General features: G+C 63.6%; 2 protein-coding genes across 3 annotated transcripts; both read left to right on the forward strand.

Moving 5' to 3' along the window:
• Positions 1-219: 219 nt before the first annotated feature.
• FBXL16 (F-box and leucine rich repeat protein 16) lies at positions 220-12,549 on the forward strand. Its single transcript, XM_070567185.1, has 6 exons — positions 220-440; positions 7,602-8,260; positions 8,994-9,502; positions 9,916-10,000; positions 10,326-10,389; positions 10,611-12,549. Exons 2-6 carry the CDS (start codon positions 7,616-7,618, stop codon positions 10,757-10,759), a joined length of 1,452 nt encoding a protein of 483 aa, XP_070423286.1. The 5' UTR covers positions 220-440; positions 7,602-7,615; the 3' UTR covers positions 10,760-12,549.
• On the forward strand, positions 12,549-18,732 carry WDR24 (WD repeat domain 24). 2 transcript variants are annotated; one of them, XM_070567167.1, is made up of 8 exons: positions 12,549-14,554; positions 15,746-15,923; positions 16,073-16,739; positions 17,238-17,356; positions 17,439-17,560; positions 17,654-17,758; positions 17,841-18,181; positions 18,312-18,721. In XM_070567167.1, the coding sequence occupies exons 1-8, from the start codon at positions 14,074-14,076 to the stop codon at positions 18,663-18,665; spliced, it is 2,367 nt and encodes a 788-aa protein (XP_070423268.1). In that variant the 5' UTR covers positions 12,549-14,073; the 3' UTR covers positions 18,666-18,721. The 2 variants fall into 2 exon arrangements, with proteins under 2 accessions (XP_070423268.1, XP_070423267.1); XM_070567166.1 differs by having other exon boundaries at positions 17,654-18,181; positions 18,312-18,732.
• The last annotated feature ends 21 nt before the right edge of the window (positions 18,733-18,753 follow it).

Here is an 18,753-nt window from a genome sequence, read left to right on the forward strand (position 1 = left end):
TCGCCAACCCGGATTGGCTCCCGGCGCCGGGAGCGCGCGAGGGCGCGGCGCGTAGGGCCGGGCGGGGGGCGCGCGCGGCGCCGCCGGCGGCCGCGGAGGAGCGCGGGGAGGAGGGCGGAGGAGGAGCGCGGGGAGGAGGGCGAGGGGAGGGAGGAGGCGCCCGCCCGACTCCCTGCAAAGCGGCCTTATTTATCTGGGCACAGCCTCAGCCTCCCCGGTGGGAGGCTCGGGGCGGCCGATCCTCTCCCACCGGGGAGCTCCTCTCGGGGCGCGGCCGAGGGGGCCGGCCAGGCCGGCGCGGGGCGCTGGGCACGGCCGGGCCCTGCCGGCCAGGCCAGCACCTCGGCCGCCTCCCCGCTTCGCGGGCGCCCATGCCGGGCTCCCCATGACGGGAGGGCGCCCGGCGGACAGCGTGGCATGAGCCAGGAGCCCGGGCCGAGGTAAGGTGTATGCGCCGGGTCAGGCTGCGGGGCACGGAGGGGGCCAGGGCACGCCAGCGCCGCGGCGGCCACAATGAGGAAGGGGCTGGAGGGGGCTTGGGACAATGCCGCCGCCACCCCCACCCCAAGGCTTTCCTAACCGCAGCCCTTTCCCTGACAGCGGCCGCAGGACCTCCAGCCCTGCCAGGCCTTCCCACAGCCCCTCCCCCCAGTGGCCAGTCTGGTCAAGGCCCGCTGCCCCTGGCAACTGGACCAGAGCTGTGGGTCCGTGCTACCTGACAAAGTCCCCGTGGAAGCAGAATTGCAGGTTCCTAGCCTGCTTGGCTGGGTGAGGTCCCGGAGCCCCGCTGCACTCTGGGCTCCCCACCCTGGCACCATGAGCCCCTGGGCCTATGAGACAGGTGCTAGATAAAATTATACCCCAGGAAAAGCTCTGAGGTCGCACGGCCCGGGGGCTGGTCTGCCCGTGGACACCTCCTGGACCCGGGCCTGTATGGAGCTTCCACAGTGGGAGGACAAGGGGAAGGGAGGGGCTGACCATGTGCCTGGTTCTGGAGGAAGGGTCGGGCCTTGGCCAAGGCTGGAGGGCCTCAGAAGGGGGCACTGGGCACCCTGAGACTTGCTGGGGGGGAGGGGAGCTGTCCTCCTGGGAGTTTGAGCAGATAGGGAGAGTCCCCTCCCCGTCACCCCAGAAAGACAGAAGGCCTGGCTGTTGGAGCCTCAGGGAACCCATGGCCCAGTGGCCACTCCTCCCGCCCCTCCCGGCCTCTGCACAGGAAGCCTTCCCTCCACAGAGAGAGCAGATGGCCGATGTTGCTTCACCTGCCCCCTCCGTCAGGCCCCTCTCCACACCTGCCACCTCCCAGGGCCCACTGACCAGGGTCAATGCAGGCCTCCCTGGTGCCAGGTGGGCACAGGGCCCCTTCTTCCAGCCAACTCCTTTGAGGGCTGCTGGACAGCAGCCTTGAAGCAGAAGGCCTGAGCTGGGCTGGGACCCTGAGAGGTTTTGGGGTCCCACAGGCCAGGGCAGAGGCCTGAGGGAGACCACTGGCCCAGGAGGTGGTCACAGGGCTGGACCAGGAGCTGTCTGGGAAGGAGGGAAATTCAAGCCTCAGTAGTAAACATGGGCAGTTCAGACCCCAGGACTCAGCTGCCCCGGTACCCGCTGCCTCCACTACGTGGCTTCCCTGCCTCGACTGCCCCGTACCTCGGGCCAGGCCCATGGGGACCTCTAATGCTGGGGAGTTCACTGGACAGGCGCCACTCTCCGGCTCACGCCTGCTTCCAGGGCGTTTGTGAGTCCCAGCTCCAATTGATCAGGAGGGAACAAGTGGCCCCCGGGGTGGGGGCACCTGGGCCCAGGAAGGCCTGTGCTGCTGAGAGCCAGGGAGACGTCTCGCCCCGAGGTGGGGAAGGGATCCTCAGCTGGCACTGCTCGGTTGCCTGCAGTCCCTGTTCGGTCACACGTGGGAGCTCACTGCTGTATCTCAGAGGGCTGGCATGGGGAAGAGTGGAGGTGGCAGCGAAGGAACCTCTGTGGGCTAAGTGGGTGGCCTGGGAGGAGCCTCAGCCAGACCAGCCACAGAGGGAGGGCTCAGGCCACATTCCCCGACTTGGCAGGGAACAGAGGAGGGTTCGAGGCAGCCCCCCAAAGCAGCAGGCACTGCCCACCCCAGGCCTAGGCCCTAGGGGACTCAAGTCCTTCAGAGCAGCGGGGCTGAGCTGAGGCTCAGAGCCCAATGTCTACTCCCCGAGGCGCCCAGTCCCCACGGCTGACTGTCCTGAGCTTGGCCACAGGACTCAGTCTGCTGGAACATCAACTCCGGCCTCTCGTGAGGCCCACGTGCTCCCTTCCCAGAGCCCCTGGTGCACGGGTGGGGCAGCCTGCACCCCAGAAGCACCTCTGAGCTGGGGGCGGGAGGGGAGTGCTGCTGCTAGGACATGTGCAAGGTGGCAAGGATGTGACTGTGTCTGAGTCACGGGGCTTGTCATGGAGTTTGTCAGCCTGCTACCCCAGTTGTCACCCCAGCCCCCAGGGCTGCCACTGCAGATCGACCTGATGTGAGTTTTTCTGGCTACCCATGCTGTTCCCGGCTCCACGGCCCTCAGCGGGCAAGGGGAACTGGTCTGTGTTCTATTGCGGCCAGGCCCCCAAGCATCCAGGGTGGGCTGTGTCAGATGGGGACATCAAGGGTGGAGGAAGAAACCTCTGAGCTGGAGGCCCTGAGTGGGGGACGGTTTCCTGAGCATGAGCGGTCCAAAAGAAGAGTGTCCGGGGGGCTGGCCCAGTGGCACAGTGGGTAAGGGCGCATGTTCTGCTTCAGCGGCCCAGGATTCGCTGGTTTGGATCCCGGGTGCGGACATGGCACCGCTTGGCAAGCCATGCTGTGGTAGGCGTCCCACATATAAAGTAGAGGAAGATGGGCACGGATGTTAGCTCAGGGCCAGTCTTCCTCAGCAAAAAGAGGAGGATTGGCAGCAGTTAGCTCAGAGCTAATCTTCCTCAAAAAAAAAAAAAAAAGAAGAGTGTCAGGGGTGGACATGCAGCTTGCAGCCTCTGGAAGGAGAGCAGGGCATGACAGGGACAATGCAGGGAGAGACCCAGGGGTCCAAAGCAGAACTGAGCAGAAAAAGGAGGCCACAGTGGGGGCATCTGGCCAGCGGCAGGCCAGCTGGGGGCCCGGGCTTGCCCTCTGGACCACCATGCCTGGCCTGGGCTCTGGGAGTCAGACAGCCTGGGGGTTTGGGGGTCAAATTGCAGCATTGTACAACTTCTGAAAATTGACTCTTGAGCCTCACTTTCCCCGTTCCTGGCCTGGCAGTGTGCAAAGGGCTCAGACCAGCAGTGGGGGGCATGGTGCTGGGAAGAACAGAGCAGGACCACCTGTTCCCTGCCCCCCAGTGGCTCCTGTCCCCTTCCCCTTGGGTCTGACCAGATAATGGGACACGAATAGCCAGCTTCCTTAACTTTGCAGCTCCCAAGAGGGGACTCAGCCAAAAAGGAGACACAAGTGGTCCTCTTCCCAAGGGTCTGATAACTGCAGGGCCAGCCCCAAGCCCCGGGGTCTTAGGAACCTTCTCAGAGACTCTGGTGCCAAGCCAGTCCCAACCCCAGTGGCCTCCCTCCCCTGTGGACACTAGCCTCTTACAACCAGATTGATTAATTGAGCTACAGCTTCCCTACTGACTGCCCTCCTCTTAATCTGACCTGCCCTCCATCAAGGCTCCTGGGCCTCTGGCAGCCGCACCCCTTTCTGTCTGACCCTGATAACTGGACAGAGATTCCTACCTCCATCCACTCATTCATTCAGCAGGCACTCAGAGGTCACTCACCATGGTGCCATCTGTCCTCAAGGAGTCCCCAGCCAAGGGGAGAGGCAGACGGGTAGACAGTGATGACAACCCATGTGATGACTGAGACCCTGGAGATGCTTTCTCAGTGCTGGGGGTCCCACAGGGGGAGGCAGGTGCAGCACTCACACTGAAGAAGGAGAAGGAGCTCGCAGGGTTAAGGAGCAGGGAGGCCTGTGAGCAAGCAGGGGCTTCAATATGTGTTCGGGCAGAGGGGGAGTGGAGGAGGAATGCATGACAGGGGGTCTGGCTGGATGGTAGGTTCAGGGCTGAAGAGGGGCCGGAGGTGAGGCTGTAAGGTGGACTTGCTGGGTCTCAGGGCCCAGTGACTTGACCCACAGAGGAGACAGCTCCTGTGAAGCCCCAGCATGGCCATCTGCAGACTGTCAGCCTGGAAGCCGCCACATTCTGGAGTCCTCCCAGGAGCCCATCACTCTAGCTCCCTAGCTAGCTCCCTAGGTCTACCCTGGCCCCCGTGCTTCGCGGTGAGTCTGCTGGGGAAACACAGAGGCCACGGTCAGCTCTGCTCAGGCTGATGAGAACAAGACAACTAAAGCAGTGGCCCTCACCTCCCTCCTTCCCCCGGGGTAAGCCCAGAAGCCTCGGGTCCTGAAGCCTATCCTAGGAGGGGACCTCTCCCAGAATTCCCCCCCACACTGAGGCACCACGCACCAGGGATTGAGGCTGAGAATGTGCAAGCTTGGCCGTTTTTTTTTAAAGCCTCTTTTCCTGGCATTAGCTCCTGGTGCTTATAGGGGGGAGGCAGTCCCAGCAGACTGGCAGCTGCCCCTACCCCATCCTGGCAGGAAACTCCAAGCGGGTCCTCTGAGCCCTGGGTGCAGTGGTGGCAGTCACAGGGACCAAGAAGGGGGTTGGGGGGCTCTGCAACCCGCCTGGCCCCGTGGGTGGGGCCAGGGCCAGGCAGAGAAGCCCTTGTCCTAGCCCCCCAGGGACCTCTTACTTAACTGGCAGGAAGACTCATCTCCGACCATGAGCTCAGCTTTCTCCCAAAGCCCTGAGCCCTGGGCTGAGGTGTGGCTATTTCCAGTTTTGAGCTACAGAGCAGAGCGGGGGATTCTCTGGCTGGGTCAGTGAGGCTGCAGTGTGAGGAGCAGCTGGAGCTCAGCAGGACCATGGACAAGGTCGGGAGCAGCAGGGTTGCCTCTGTGGGGAGGCAGCTCCGATCCAGGACCCAGGGGTAGGGCTGATCCACAGGCAGGGCAGTGCCTTCTGGCCAGGGATGGGGGTGTGGGATGAGGGGCAGCCAGACCTCAGACACTGTCCCCAAGCTGCTGAGGGCCAGCCTCAGCCTGGCCCCTCCCTCTCCTGGGCTCTCTCCCATGGGCTGTCTTGTTTTCACCAGCTGGACCCTGAGGGCTGGAGGGTGGGGATGGGACTCTGGGCGTGTGCAAATGTGAGCTCCAGTGGGGGACGGGAAGGGAGCCCCGCTGATGCCCGGGGCATCCACGTGCATCCCCCCAACTCAGGCGCTCCACGTGCACACTCCTGACTGGGAGCATTTTCAACCTAAATCGGCACTGCTCTTGAGTTATTTCTCCCCTGGTGCCGCCTCCGCCGCCTCCTCCGGATCTTAGTCGAGCGGGCGGCTTCTCCCCTCTCCCCTCTCCGCCTCCAGGGCCCCTCCCTGCCGAGCTGGTTTGCCGGCCGTCCCCCACCCCGCCCCCACTAGCCGCTGTCCGCGGTGGAGACGGCCGGCCGGCCCGCCCGCCGGAGCACGCGCACAGAGGCGGGAGGGGCGCTGTCCATGGTGCTGCGCGCCGGGCGCCGCGCCGGCCGCGCCTGGTCTGCGGGAAGCGGCCCGCCCCGAGCCGTGAAATCATGGCGCCCCGCTCCAGGGACACAGAGGTATTCAGGCTGGGGCTGCCTCTCTGTGCCCAGAACAGCCCACAGGAGGGAGATGCCGGGACAGCATCTCCCATGGCCCCAGGAGTGGGGGCCTGTGGTGGGCTTCATCCTGTCCCTCCGTGAGGCACTGCTGTCCCACGATGGTCCCCTTCTTGTGTACTGGTATGAAGCAATCTGGGGCAGCCCTCATGTCAGGTCGCCCCCGCCACTGTGGGGCAAACTGTAACTCTTCAGAGCCTCAGGTTCCAATCTGAAAACGGGGGTAACAGTAGTGGCCACCCCCCTACTCCCCTCCTCCCCCCGCCAGGCTGCCTTGAGATGAAAATACATGATTATCTCAGTGGGCATTCTTCTGCAAATGTGGTTATGGATGTCGTGTATCAGCCAGTGTGCTGCTGCTACTACTTGGTCCTGAGCTGTAATGAAGGGGCAGCCAAGATGTGGGAGCCTCTTCTGGGGAGTGAGTGCCCGCGGTGGGGGTGGGGCACGGCCAGACTGGGAACTCATGGCTGCCAGGGCAGCAAGGCTTTTGGACCCAAAGCTGGGTTGGCAGCTATGAGGACCGCATGTTCCAGTGAGACCTCTGGTCCCAGCCCAGGTCTGCTCTCCCTCCCCAGACGTGGAATGTGGGCAAGGGTTGTCCTGTCCAGGGCTTGGGAGCTCGTGGAGGATGTGGTGCTGGGAAGAGCAGCCAGGACCTTCCGCTTCCCTCCCTCCCAGTGGCTCCTGTCCCCTTCCCTTCAGGCCGGCCACGGGGGTCAGAAGCAACCTCGAGTCACCTTCCAGGTGCTCACATGCTTAGCCCTTTTCACACGTTGTCCTGTGGGGGTATCATGACCTCCCAGGCTTCCAAGTGAGGCTGGAGAAGGGAAGTAGCTCACGGAGGCCACAGAGCAGGAGGGGGGACTGGGGGGCTGTTTCAAGTCCAGGGTGTGTGACCCCGGAGCCTGTGCAGGTGAGCACTGGGTCCCCTCCTCACTGGGTGCCTGGGGTGGGGTGGGCAGGAGATCTGGAATGTGGAGCAGATGGTGGCACTGTGAGGGTCTTGCTGCCCCTTCTCTCTAGAGTCTTCTGTACCTAGTGCCCTCTGCCACCCATTCACAGCCTCAGAGGCCTGAGGAGGGGAGCTGGGGGTGGTCTTGGCCCCACCTTCTGAGGAGTTTCCTACATGTAGCCCTCCACAGTCAGCTCTGGTCCAAGCCCCAGCTCCACCACTTACTGACTGTGACCTTGGGCAAGCAGTTCACGCTGCTTTGGCCTCAGTGTCCTCATCTGTACAGCTGGCACGGTCATCACAGCACTGTCCTCCGTGGATTGGGTGGAGGATTAAGGAGAAAGTATGTGTCAGGGACTCCCTGTGCTGGCATCATGGTAAATGCTGAGAAGACACTTGCCCTCTCCTTGGGTAGATTCTGAGCCACAGAACCTCCTGTAGCCACTGAGATTCTCAGGGGCTGGTGTGTAAGTCTCAGACAGGGTACTGGAACCACTCCAGAGAGCCATGCTGGCAGCCCATAGTGGAGGGGCCAGAGACCACCCCAAACCCTCTCCCTCAGCTCCCCAGCCCCTGCCCAGCAGAGGCAGGCCTGGCAGGCACCAATGGTGGGCATCAGGGTAGCAAAGGTGAAGGGAGCAGTCACTGGCAAGTGTCTGTCTGTCTCCACCTCTGTTCTCTCATCTGTAAAATGGGAACCGTAGTGCCTAGGCATCAAAAAGCCCTGTGAGCCTGTGCAGGTTGAGCTCAGTGCATTCAGGGAATGCCGTGGTCATGACCAGCCTTGCCATCCCATTGTTGCTCAGTTGGGGGTGGAGAGACTTGCACTAAGATCCTCTGTCCTGTGGGTGGTTGTGGGAGTGCCGTGGAAGGGGACACCCAGGGATGGGAAGGAGCCCAGCTCTGAGCCAGCAGCAGACTCACTCCCCCCTCCCGGACCCTGTCTGCAGAGCTAGCGAGGAAGATGTCGAGCCCGGGCATCAACGGCGACTCCAAGCCTCCATGCTTGCCTCGAAACGGCCTGGTAAAGCTGCCGGGCCAGCCCAACGGCCTGGGTGCAGCCAGTATCACCAAGGGCACTCCGGCTGCCAAGAACCGCCCCTGCCAGCCACCACCCCCACCCACCCTCCCGCCACCCAGCCTGGCTTCCCCGATGCCGAGGGCTGCCCTTGCGGGGGGCCTGTGCCCCGCCGCGGGGCTTCCCATTGGTGGACCAGCCTCAGCGCCGGTGCCTGGGCCCCCAGCAGAGCGGCCACCGCTAGCCACAGACGAAAAGATCCTCAACGGCCTGTTCTGGTACTTCTCGGCCTGCGAGAAGTGCGTGCTGGCCCAGGTGTGCAAGGCCTGGCGGCGCGTGCTCTACCAGCCCAAGTTCTGGGCAGGCCTGACACCCGTGTTGCATGCCAAGGAGCTCTACAACGTGCTGCCTGGTGGTGAGAAGGAGTTCGTGAACCTGCAGGGCTTCGCTGCGCGTGGCTTCGAGGGCTTCTGCCTGGTCGGTGTCTCCGACCTGGACATCTGTGAGTTCATCGACAACTACTCCCTCTCCAAGAAGGGCGTCAAGGCCATGAGCCTCAAGCGCTCCACCATCACTGACGCCGGCCTGGAGGTGCGCCCTCTGCTGGCCGGGAAGGACGGGGGGGCGGGCGGGGGGCGGGCCGGGCGAGGCTGCAGAGACCGAGCAGGTGTGGGGGGCGTCTCCCAGAGGAGGGTGGGGCACACGAGGAGCAAAGTAGCTGAGGGCGGTGCCAGTGCCCTGAGGAGGATCGTTGCTGTTGGGTGGGGCGAAGCCGGGACTGGGTACATAATTTGGGGGACCCAGTCCAAAATGAAAATGCAGGTCCCTTGTTCAAAGATGATTAAGAATTTCAAGACAGCGACAGCAGAGCAGTCAATTAAGTCTGGGGCTCTTCCCAGTGCGGGGCTCTGCATGCCCATGAAGCTGGCCTTGGGCGGGGAAGATGCTGGAGGAGGTGGGGGGACCAGGGGCAAAGGTCAGGGGAGCAGCTGTGCATCTGGACTTTATCAAACCACTCACACCAACTCCTCCCAGCACCTGCTGTGGCCAGGCCCTGGGCTCCAGGCTGCCCCATGCCCTGCCTGCTGTTTCAGAATGTTGTTGAGGTGTAACACACACACTGTAGAGTGCACTGGTCCGAGTACAGCTGGATGCATGTTTACATGCGTCCACACTCGAGAACACCGCTTCTCCGCGTGTTGCTTCCGCCCCATCTCCCACCGTCCTCACCGCGCCCTGCAGGGAGGCGCACGTCAGGGGGAACCGAGGTCAACTTGCACGGTGACGAGGTCGGCCTCCTGACCTCGCGCCTGCCCGCCCGCAGGTGATGCTGGAGCAGATGCAGGGCGTAGTGCGCCTCGAGCTGTCCGGCTGCAACGACTTCACCGAGGCGGGGCTGTGGTCCAGCCTGAGCGCGCGCATCACCTCGCTGAGCGTGAGCGACTGCATCAACGTGGCCGATGACGCCATCGCGGCCATCTCGCAGCTGCTGCCCAACCTGGCTGAGCTGAGCTTGCAGGCCTACCACGTGACGGACACGGCGCTGGCCTACTTCACGGCGCGCCAGGGCCACAGCACGCACACGCTGCGCCTGCTCTCCTGCTGGGAGATCACCAACCACGGCGTGGTCAACGTGGTGCACAGCCTGCCCAACCTTACCGCGCTCAGCCTCTCAGGCTGCTCCAAGGTCACCGACGACGGCGTCGAGCTCGTGGCCGAGAACCTGCGCAAGCTGCGCAGCCTCGACCTCTCCTGGTGCCCGCGCATCACTGACATGGCGCTGGAGTACGTGGCCTGCGACCTGCACCGCCTGGAGGAGCTCGTGCTGGACAGGTGTGCGCGTCCCCCGTCCCCTGGCCTTGTAGGGCGGGGTCGGCTGGACCTTTTAAGCAGGGAGCCTAGACTAGTGGACAGACCTGTACCTAGAATGCGGCTGCGCATGGGGCGGGGCGAGAGTTGAGGGGCGGGGCCCTCCTAAAACGCTAGCCGGGATGTGGCTGTAACAAGGGTGGGGCTCAACCGGCGACCGGCCTCCTTCGGTCCTTCGGAGTGAGAGATACCACCGCAGGATCGGGGAGGAGGCGGAGCCTGGCTGGGGCGGGGCCACGGGAAGGGAGGAGGTATTGTGGGTGGGGCAGGAGGGGAGTTCACGCCAGGGGCACTCCGGGAGAAGGAGGAACCAGTCGGAGCCGAGAGGCGGGGCGAGGTGTTTTGAAAGTGGCAGCCTCGCTCTGTTGCAACCACAGGTGTGTTCGCATCACGGACACCGGCCTCAGCTATTTGTCCACCATGTCGTCCCTCCGCAGCCTCTACCTGCGATGGTGCTGCCAGGTACCGGCCCTTTAGGCCTCCGAGATTGAGGAGTAAGCAGGGGAGGTGGGGGGGCGCGGGGAGAGCCCCCAGCCAGACAATCCTGACCTGCTCCCGGCCCACTCAGATCCTGTGAGGAAGTCTGGGATCCCTTCACACCCAGCGGCCAACGTAACCGGAACGTACGGAGTCCCCAGGGCCCTCACCGCACTCCCTAGCTGCCTCCTGGCTCCGTAGGGGAGCTGAGAAACCCTCGTTTTGAACCCCACCCCTTGCCCGACCCCAGGAGTGAGGCTCCCCCAGGGCGCTAGGGAAAATCGTTAACTCGCCCCATCCTCCCGCCCAGGTGCAGGACTTCGGGCTGAAGCACCTCCTGGCCATGAGGAGTTTGCGTCTCTTGTCTCTGGCAGGTGAGACCCCCTGCCGCCCTCCTGGACAGTGACCACCCACCCCATCTAGTCTGACTCCGCCACTCCGGCCAGGTCCCTTGTGCAGACTCATCCCTGAGGATGACTCGGTGTCCCAGATTCGAGTCAGAGGACGGAGACGCTGGGCAAGCTCCAGCCCCTGCCCCGCCCCGCCCCGTCGGGCCACGCCCACTCAGCCGCCGCCCCGCCTCCCGCCCCCGCAGGCTGCCCGCTGCTGACCACCACGGGGCTGTCTGGCCTGGTGCAGCTGCAGGAGCTGGAGGAGCTGGAGCTGACCAACTGCCCCGGGGCCACCCCCGAGCTCTTCAAGTACTTCTCGCAGCACCTACCCCGCTGCCTCGTCATCGAGTAGCGCGGGGCCTCCCGCCCCCGTCGCAGGAACCCGCCGCGCTCCGGGCGGGGACGCGGGGGCGCCGCTGAGCCCCCTTTCCCGGCCCGGCGCTCAGGGGAGCCCCCGCGCCCTCCGCCCCGCGCGGGAGGCGGGGCGAACCGAGAAGCCCCGCCCCGCCCTTCCTGGCCCCGCCCCGGGCAGGGAGGGGGCGGCGGGCGGGGCCAGCCCCACGCACGCACGCACGCACGCACACTCGGGGACTTTGTGCATGCCCCTCGTGCCCGCACTGCACGCCCGCCCTCCACACGCCACTCCCGCCTTCATCGTTCGCCCGCCCGCTGCAGGGGGCCCGGGGCTCGGTCCTGGGGGGCGTTTCAAGCTCCCCAGACGGCCGCCCTCACCGCCTCCCTCGCCCCACCCCGCTCTGTCTCCCCGCTGTCCCCCCATCCCGGGCAGGGCCCAGGGGGATTGACGGGGGCTGGGTCCCCCAGGACACCGGGGCCCGGAAGAGTCCCAAGGGCTTCCCGCATCTTCCACTGCACCAAGCCTGGAGCCCTCCGAGGGGTGCGAGGTGGAAACAGGCCACCGCCCAAGCCATGGCCCACTGTCCAAGGAGCCCAGGTCCCACCCGCCCTTCCCCTGACTCATGCCAGCCTGACCCAAGCGACCGCTCCTCTTTCTTGCCACTGTGTGAGGCAGTCCCCTGCTCGCCCCGCCCCCACCCGCGGGCCTACAGGTCCTTGGGCCCTAGCCAGGCTAGGGCAGAATTGGGTTGGGAGAGGGGCAGACTGGATGAGTGACAATGACCTTGGCATAATCAACATTAGCCCAGCCAGCTCCAGTCCACCTCAACCCAGGGTGACACAGCCACCTTGAGAGACCCTAAGCTGGAGCGACCCTCAGGGTCTGCAGGCCTTGGGAGCAGTCCTGGTGGGCCCCATACCACAGCCCCTGTAGCCACCTGGGCCAGACCTCTCAATGCTACACTTCACCCTGGGCAGGTCTCCAGCACGGGGAAGCTGGAAAAGTGGCCCCCAGCCAAGGTCAGGGTCAGCGCCAGCCAGCAGCTGATCTTCCAGTGGCCAGCACACCCTCAGCACCCAGAGGAGGGAGGGCTCCTTCCTAGCCACCCCCCACCCCTCCCTGGCTTCCCAAACCTCTGCCTGCCCAAATGGGCTCTGACCGTGTTCTGTCCGATCCCAAGACATGTGGAAGTCCTGGGGGATGCTGGCACATCTTGGCAATTGCTGAGGAGGGGGCTGGGACCCCTTTCCATCCAACCTTGAGCCCCAGGAGATACAGCACCCACACCCAATCTTGGGACCCCCCCCAATCTGGTTGGAAGAGAGTAACCAGTTTCCAGAGAGCCAGAGAGTGAAAGAGAGAGAGAGAAAGAGCGAGCGAGCGAGCGAGAGATGCTGTTGAAGCCGAGAAACGGTTCAACAGCCCAAAGATTTTCCTGCCCGTGGAGTGCCAGCAAGAAACTCCAGGGCTGAGGTGGTCAGGAGCCAGTTTCTTCAGCCCCGCCTCCCCACAGCTCCCTAGTGGGGAGGGGGCAGCTGTCCATTTGTCCAAAGTATTAATGCAACTGAAGCTGTGACATTTCCAACGACTGTAGGAAGAAAAATTAAGGGGAGAGAGGAAAACAAACAAAACCAACCAACCCCTAAAATCATTTTCTTATTGTACATAACGACCTCATTCTCCTGTATATGCGGAAGATATAACCTTATATTTGGTAAGTGTTTCTTGTGCTATTTTATCACGTGACCTGTTTATAAAAATATATATTAAAAAAAAAGTTGTAAAAACACGTGTCTGAGTTGTTTTTAGGTCATCAGACCATGGCGGGGAATGGTCTATCTGCCCTCGGTGACCCAAGTCTCTGGATCCTTGTGCACCTCTCAACTCATCAGACTTATTGGGCTTTCCAACAAACATGTCGAGGCGGGGTTCCACGGTGCCAGACTGGAAACCCAGCAGTGACCAACACAGAAGGTCTCTAACCTCTCATTGCTTAAAGTGGGAGAGGCAGACACTGCAGTCATTACACCTAACACCCCTTCCAAAATATCTAGGATCTAGCCCATCCTTTCAGAGGGGCAAAAACGAGCCCTGTTTCATGCACAAGGCAACTGAGGCTAAGAGAGGGACGGGGATGCCATGAGGCAGGAAAGCTGGGCAGGCTGGAAGAAGGGATGGAAGGCGAGGCGGCTGCAGGCACGTCGGAAGAGGCAGAGGCCAGGAGTTTGGGATGTATTCCCAGCACGGTGGGGAGCTTTCGGGGCTTAGGCCGAAGAGTGGTACCTGGCTGCTGGGCGGGGTTCAGATGAGAGGGAACGAGGGACCCAGGGAGACCCGTTAGGAGACTGCTCCTGGGGTCCAGGGGGGAGTGAGGAAGGAGATGGAGACCACTGGAGGGATTCAGGACTCGCTTAGGGATGCCCGGACTTGCTGACGGACCTTGGAGGAGAGACGAGCACTGGTATTAGAATAACGCGATAAAAAGACCAACCACTGCGCCGGAGCCGGGGGAGCTCCTCCACTCAAGTCCTTGGCCCATCCCTCCGCCTCCACCAGCGCAGCTCCCGGATGCGGAACTTTCGTGTTGTGGGCATCTGCTTCCGGCGAGGGGCTGACAAGAAACGGACCACTTCCAGCAAGGGACGGGAAAGAAACGGGCTGTTTCCGGCGCGGCACTTCCGGCCCGGCCCGGCCCGGCAATTTTAGGAGATGGCTCGGGTGCCGGCGGGGCGCGAGGTTTCTCCGGCTTCTCGGTCTCCGTTCGCGCTGTCTCCGAGCCCCAGCGCCGCCCTCCGGAACCCGAGACTCCGCGCCGCCGCGCCTCCTGCCTCCCGCCCCGCCAGACCCCATCGGGCTCCTTAAACAGCTCGGTGCTTGAGGTCCTTCTGTGTCCCCAGCGCCTCTGGACCCGAGTCCCCGGGCCCCGCGGCCCTCTGCCTCCTCCCCGGAGGCCACTGTGTGGACGGTGGGGACCGCCTCACGCGCTTCCCTGCCGGGACTGACTGACCGAAGGTCCAGTGACCGTCCAGATCTGACTGTTGTGGGGATGGAGAGGTGGCCTGGGCTACGACTGACCAAAAGGCAAACGCGGGACTGACCAGCCTCAGGGCAGCCACGGCGCCTTCTGACCGCCCCACTAGGGCGATGGAACTTGCCTATTAGACTAACAGTGGACTGCCCTGACTGGCCAGCCCAGGCCTAAGCGGTTTTGGGGGACTCAAGCAGGGTGAAGGATCTGAACTGACGGTTCACCCCAGGCTGACCTGGCAAGCCGACTTCACTGACCTCCTGTCCCCACTACCCGTGCAGCCATGGAGAAGATGTCCCGAGTGACCACGGCCCTGGGTGGCAGTGCACTGACAGGCCGCACCATGCACTGCCACCTGGATGCGCCGGCCAACGCCATCAGTGTGTGCCGGGACGCAGCCCAGGTGGTCGTGGCAGGCCGCAGCATCTTCAAGATCTATGCCATCGAGGAGGAGCAGTTTGTGGAGAAGCTGAACCTGCGTGTGGGCCGCAAGCCCTCGCTCAACCTGAGCTGCGCTGATGTGGTCTGGCATCAGATGGATGAGAACCTGCTGGCCACAGCGGCCACCAATGGCGTGGTGGTCACATGGAACCTGGGCCGGCCATCTCGCAACAAGCAGGACCAGCTTTTCACAGAGCACAAGCGCACGGTGAACAAAGTCTGCTTCCACCCCACTGAGGCCCACGTGCTGCTCAGTGGCTCCCAGGACGGCTTCATGAAGTGCTTCGACCTCCGCAGGAAGGACTCTGTCAGCACCTTCTCCGGTGAGGCCCTTGGAGGCGGGTTGGGCAGGTGTGCATCTCTGCAGGCGGCTGGCCTGTCGGGGCAGGTTGAGAAGTGCTGTGTGCATCAGAGGTCCTCAGATGTGCTCCCAGAGGGCTTCTTGGAGGAGAGGCCAGCCATGCTGGCCCTGGAAGAGTGGGTGGGGTCAGCAGGGGAGGGCAGGGGCAGGCCTGGCTGAGGTGTGAGGGGTTCCTGGTGTGTGTTTGCTGCTCTGATGTACCTGCAGAGTCGAGGCTAGGTGTGGGATGAGGAGAGGGCAGAGCCTGAGCAGGCCCACAGCTGCCCTGGGCAGCCGAACAGAGGATTCATTTCGCTGTCTCCTCTTCCCTCACCTCAGAGCACCAGGCCGCCTCATTGCAGGAAGTCTGCCGGCGCCTCAGCCCAGGGAAGCAGAGGAGGTGGGGTGCACTGCCTGGCCCCCCCCCACGTTCTTTTCCCAGCAGGCCCAGCTCCCTGACAGATGGCCTTGAGCCAGCTCTCCCTTGTCCACTTCAATGAGACCAAGTGAAGCACAGGGCCCTCAGAAACCTTGAAGAACTGGGGGGCCTCTTAAGACAGACCCTGAGCTACCTATGCTGGGGGAACGTTGGACACTGCCTGCAAAGGCTCTTGGTGTGATGGTCCACAGGAGTGGCCATGGCCCCTCAAGGCCTCTCTGGTCCTCTGGGGCTGACCTGGAAGCTCCAGCTCAAGGTGAAAGGACTGGGCAGAGGCTGGGGCACCCACATCTATGCCTCCTTGGGCCTCCCTTGGGGGCCTCAGGACCCTCAGGGAGTGTGGCCGGACGGCCCAGTGAGGCTGCTGTTTGCTCAGTGCTCTGAGACCCGGTCCTGAAGCTGAACCACAGCTTTGCACAACCACTAGTGTCAGACGCAGAATCCGAGGAGAATCAAAGTCCGGGAGTTTGGGTCCATACCACCCGATGCCTGGGTCCTGCTCCCCAGCCCAGGTTCTCGTGTCTGCTCTGTGAGGCCTCTCCTTGCCCCTGTCCACCTTGCACAGACCTTGGGGGTCTCCATCCCACCATCTAGGCCTCCCAGCCTGGGCTGCGGGCAAGCATGTGACACCAGTCCACAGTCACTCCAAGGGCTCCACCCTTGGGTGCTCTCCTTCTTGAAGCCCCCTGTGGGCTGGCCCCCTCACCTTCTCCCTCCATTATGTGCGGCCCACAGGCCAGTCTGAGAGTGTGCGGGACGTCCAGTTCAGCATCCGGGACTACTTCACCTTCGCCTCCACCTTCGAGAATGGTAACGTGCAGCTCTGGGACATTCGGCGGCCTGACCGCTGTGAGAGGATGTTCACGGCCCACAATGGGCCTGTCTTCTGCTGTGACTGGCACCCCGAGGACAGGTGTGGGGTGAGGGCAGGGGCAGCAGGGCGGGACAGGTGGGGCTCATGGAAGGAAGGGTATGCTCATTGCTTCAAGACCAGTGAGACAGATGGTGGGGAACTCTCCCACCCCAGGAGAGGTCACTGAGGGTTTCATGGGCCTTCCGCAGGGGCTGGCTGGCCACAGGTGGGCGTGACAAGATGGTGAAGGTCTGGGACATGACCACGCACCGCGCCAAGGAGGTGCACTGTGTGCAAACCATTGCCTCAGTGGCCAGAGTCAAGTGGAGGCCTGAGTGCCGGCACCACCTGGCTACGTGCTCCATGATGGTGGACCACAACATCTATGTGTGGGACGTGCGCCGGCCCTTCGTGCCGGCCGCCATGTTCGAGGAGCACCGAGACGTCACAACAGGCATTGCCTGGCGCCACCCGCATGACCCCTCCTTCCTGCTCTCCGGCTCCAAGGACAGCACGCTGTGCCAGCACCTGTTCCGTGATGCCAGCCAGCCTGTTGAGCGTGCTAACCCTGAGGGCCTCTGCTATGGCCTCTTTGGGGACCTGGCTTTTGCCGCCAAGGAGAGCCTCGTGGCCACCGAGTCGGGGCGCAAGCCCTATGCTGGTGACCGGCGCCACATCTTTTTCAAGCGCAAGCTGGACCCTGCTGAGCCCTTTGCGGGCCTCGCCTCCAGTGCCCTCAGTGTCTTTGAGATGGAAGGCAGTGGCAGCATGAGCTGGTTTGTGGACACGGCTGAGCGTTATGCCCTGGCTGGCCGGCCGCTGGCTGAGCTGTGTGACCACAATGCAAAAGTGGCCCGGGAGCTTGGCCGCAACCAGGTAAGGGGGGCTGGGCTGAGGAGGGGCCCTGCCCTGAGTTCAGTGCTCAGCTCGGCCGCTGTCACCACCGGCCCTCACCCCAGTAACTGAGGGTGCCCAGAGGCCCAGAGTGGACCAGATGCCATTGCCATCCTTAGGGTGCCAGTCTGGGGCGTCGTGGGGCTTGAGCCCCCTCTTCTGGCTCATTCTTGCTTTCAGACTTCTCAAGACATCCAGCCCTGCAGAGGTCCACACTGTCTCTCTCGTCGCCTGCCTGGGACCCCAGGCTCATTTCCACGTTGGCCGCCTCCCACTCCAGCTTCCTTCTGTGCCTCTGCAGGATGAAGGCTGGGGTTATTGTTTTTCCCATGGGCCTCAGTTTCCCACCTGGGGCGAGCCAGGACATTGGGTCCCTGGGGCAGCTGAAAGCTGAGGGTTTGTGGTTCTGTCCAGCAGAGGGGGCCTGCAAGGGACGCCAGGGACCCAGGACCCCTGTGAGTGACTGGTGCCCACCCCTAGGTGGCGCAGACGTGGACCATGTTAAGGATCATCTACTGTAGCCCTGGCCTGGTGCCCACCCCCAACCTTAACCACAGCGTGGGCAAGGGCAGCTCCTGTGGCCTGCCGCTCATGAACAGGTAGACACCCAGGGGAGGGTCTCTGCAGAGGGTGGGACTGCGGGAGCCCACCCACCTACCCATGGGCTTTCCCTGCCCCCAGTTTCAACCTGAAAGATATGGCCCCAGGGCTGGGCAGCGAGACCCGGCTGGACCGCAGCAAGGGTGACACTCGGAGCGACACAGTGCTGCTCGACTCCTCGGCCACACTCATCACGAACGAGGGTAGGATGGGGCGGGCACAGGTGTTGATGGGAGTGGGGCTGGGCCGTCCTAGAGCCAGCGGCCCCTGGAATGCCCTCCCTCCCTTGTGGGCAGATAACGAGGAGACTGAAGGCAGCGACGTGCCTGCGGACTACCTGCTGGGTGACGTGGAGGGCGAGGAGGATGAGCTCTATCTGCTGGACCCGGAACACGCCCACCGTGAGTGGGGGCGGGGCTGGGAGGCGGGGTTCGCAGGTGGGGCCCAGGCTCAGACCCTGCCTCCCCCGCCCCTGCCTCGCAGCCGAAGAGCCCGAGTACGTGCTGCCCCAGGAGGCCTTCCCGCTGCGCCACGAGATCGTGGACACGCCACCCGGGCCCGAGCACCTGCAGGACAAGGCCGACTCGCCCCACGTGAGCGGCAGCGAGGCAGATGCGGCCTCCCTGGCGCCGGTGGACTCCTCCTTCTCGCTCATCTCCGTCTCGCATGCACTCTACGACAGCCGCCTGCCGCCCGACTTCTTCACTGCCCTGGTGTGCGACATGCTGCGTTTCTACGCCGAGCAGGGCGACGTTCAGATGGCCGTGTCTGTGCTCATTGTGCTGGGCGAACGCGTGCGCAAGGACATCGACGAGCAGACCCAGGTGGGTGACCCGGGCGGGGGAGGGCCTCCCTGGAGCAGCTGCGCCCGCCGCACCGCCCCTGCGCCCGGCTCCTAGGGCAAAAGCCCTGGCCGTGCCGCGACCTTGCCTCCTGCCCCGTCCCTCGCCGCAGGAGCACTGGTACACGTCCTACATCGACCTGCTGCAGCGCTTCTGCCTCTGGAACGTGTCCAACGAGGTGGTCAAGCTGAGCACCAGCCGCGCCATCAGCTGCCTCAACCAGGCCTCCACCACCCTGCACGTCAACTGCAGCCACTGCAAGCGGCCCATGAGCAGCCGCGGCTGGGTCTGCGACCGGTGCCACCGCTGCGCCAGCATGTGCGCCGTCTGCCACCACGTGGTCAAGGGGCTCTTCGTGTGGTGCCAGGGCTGCAGCCACGGCGGCCACCTGCAGCACATCATGAAGTGGCTGGAAGGCAGCTCGCACTGCCCCGCGGGCTGCGGCCACCTGTGCGAGTACTCCTGACGGCCGGCCGGCGGGTGGGGCTGGGAGTGTCAACCAATAAAGGACGCGGAGCCGCAGTGTGAGGCCACCTGTCACCGTCCGAAGGCTG

The sequence above is a fragment of the Equus przewalskii genome, chromosome 12 (genome assembly GCF_037783145.1).
Source record: "Equus przewalskii isolate Varuska chromosome 12, EquPr2, whole genome shotgun sequence".
In the NCBI taxonomy this organism is placed as follows: Eukaryota; Metazoa; Chordata; class Mammalia; order Perissodactyla; family Equidae; genus Equus; species Equus przewalskii.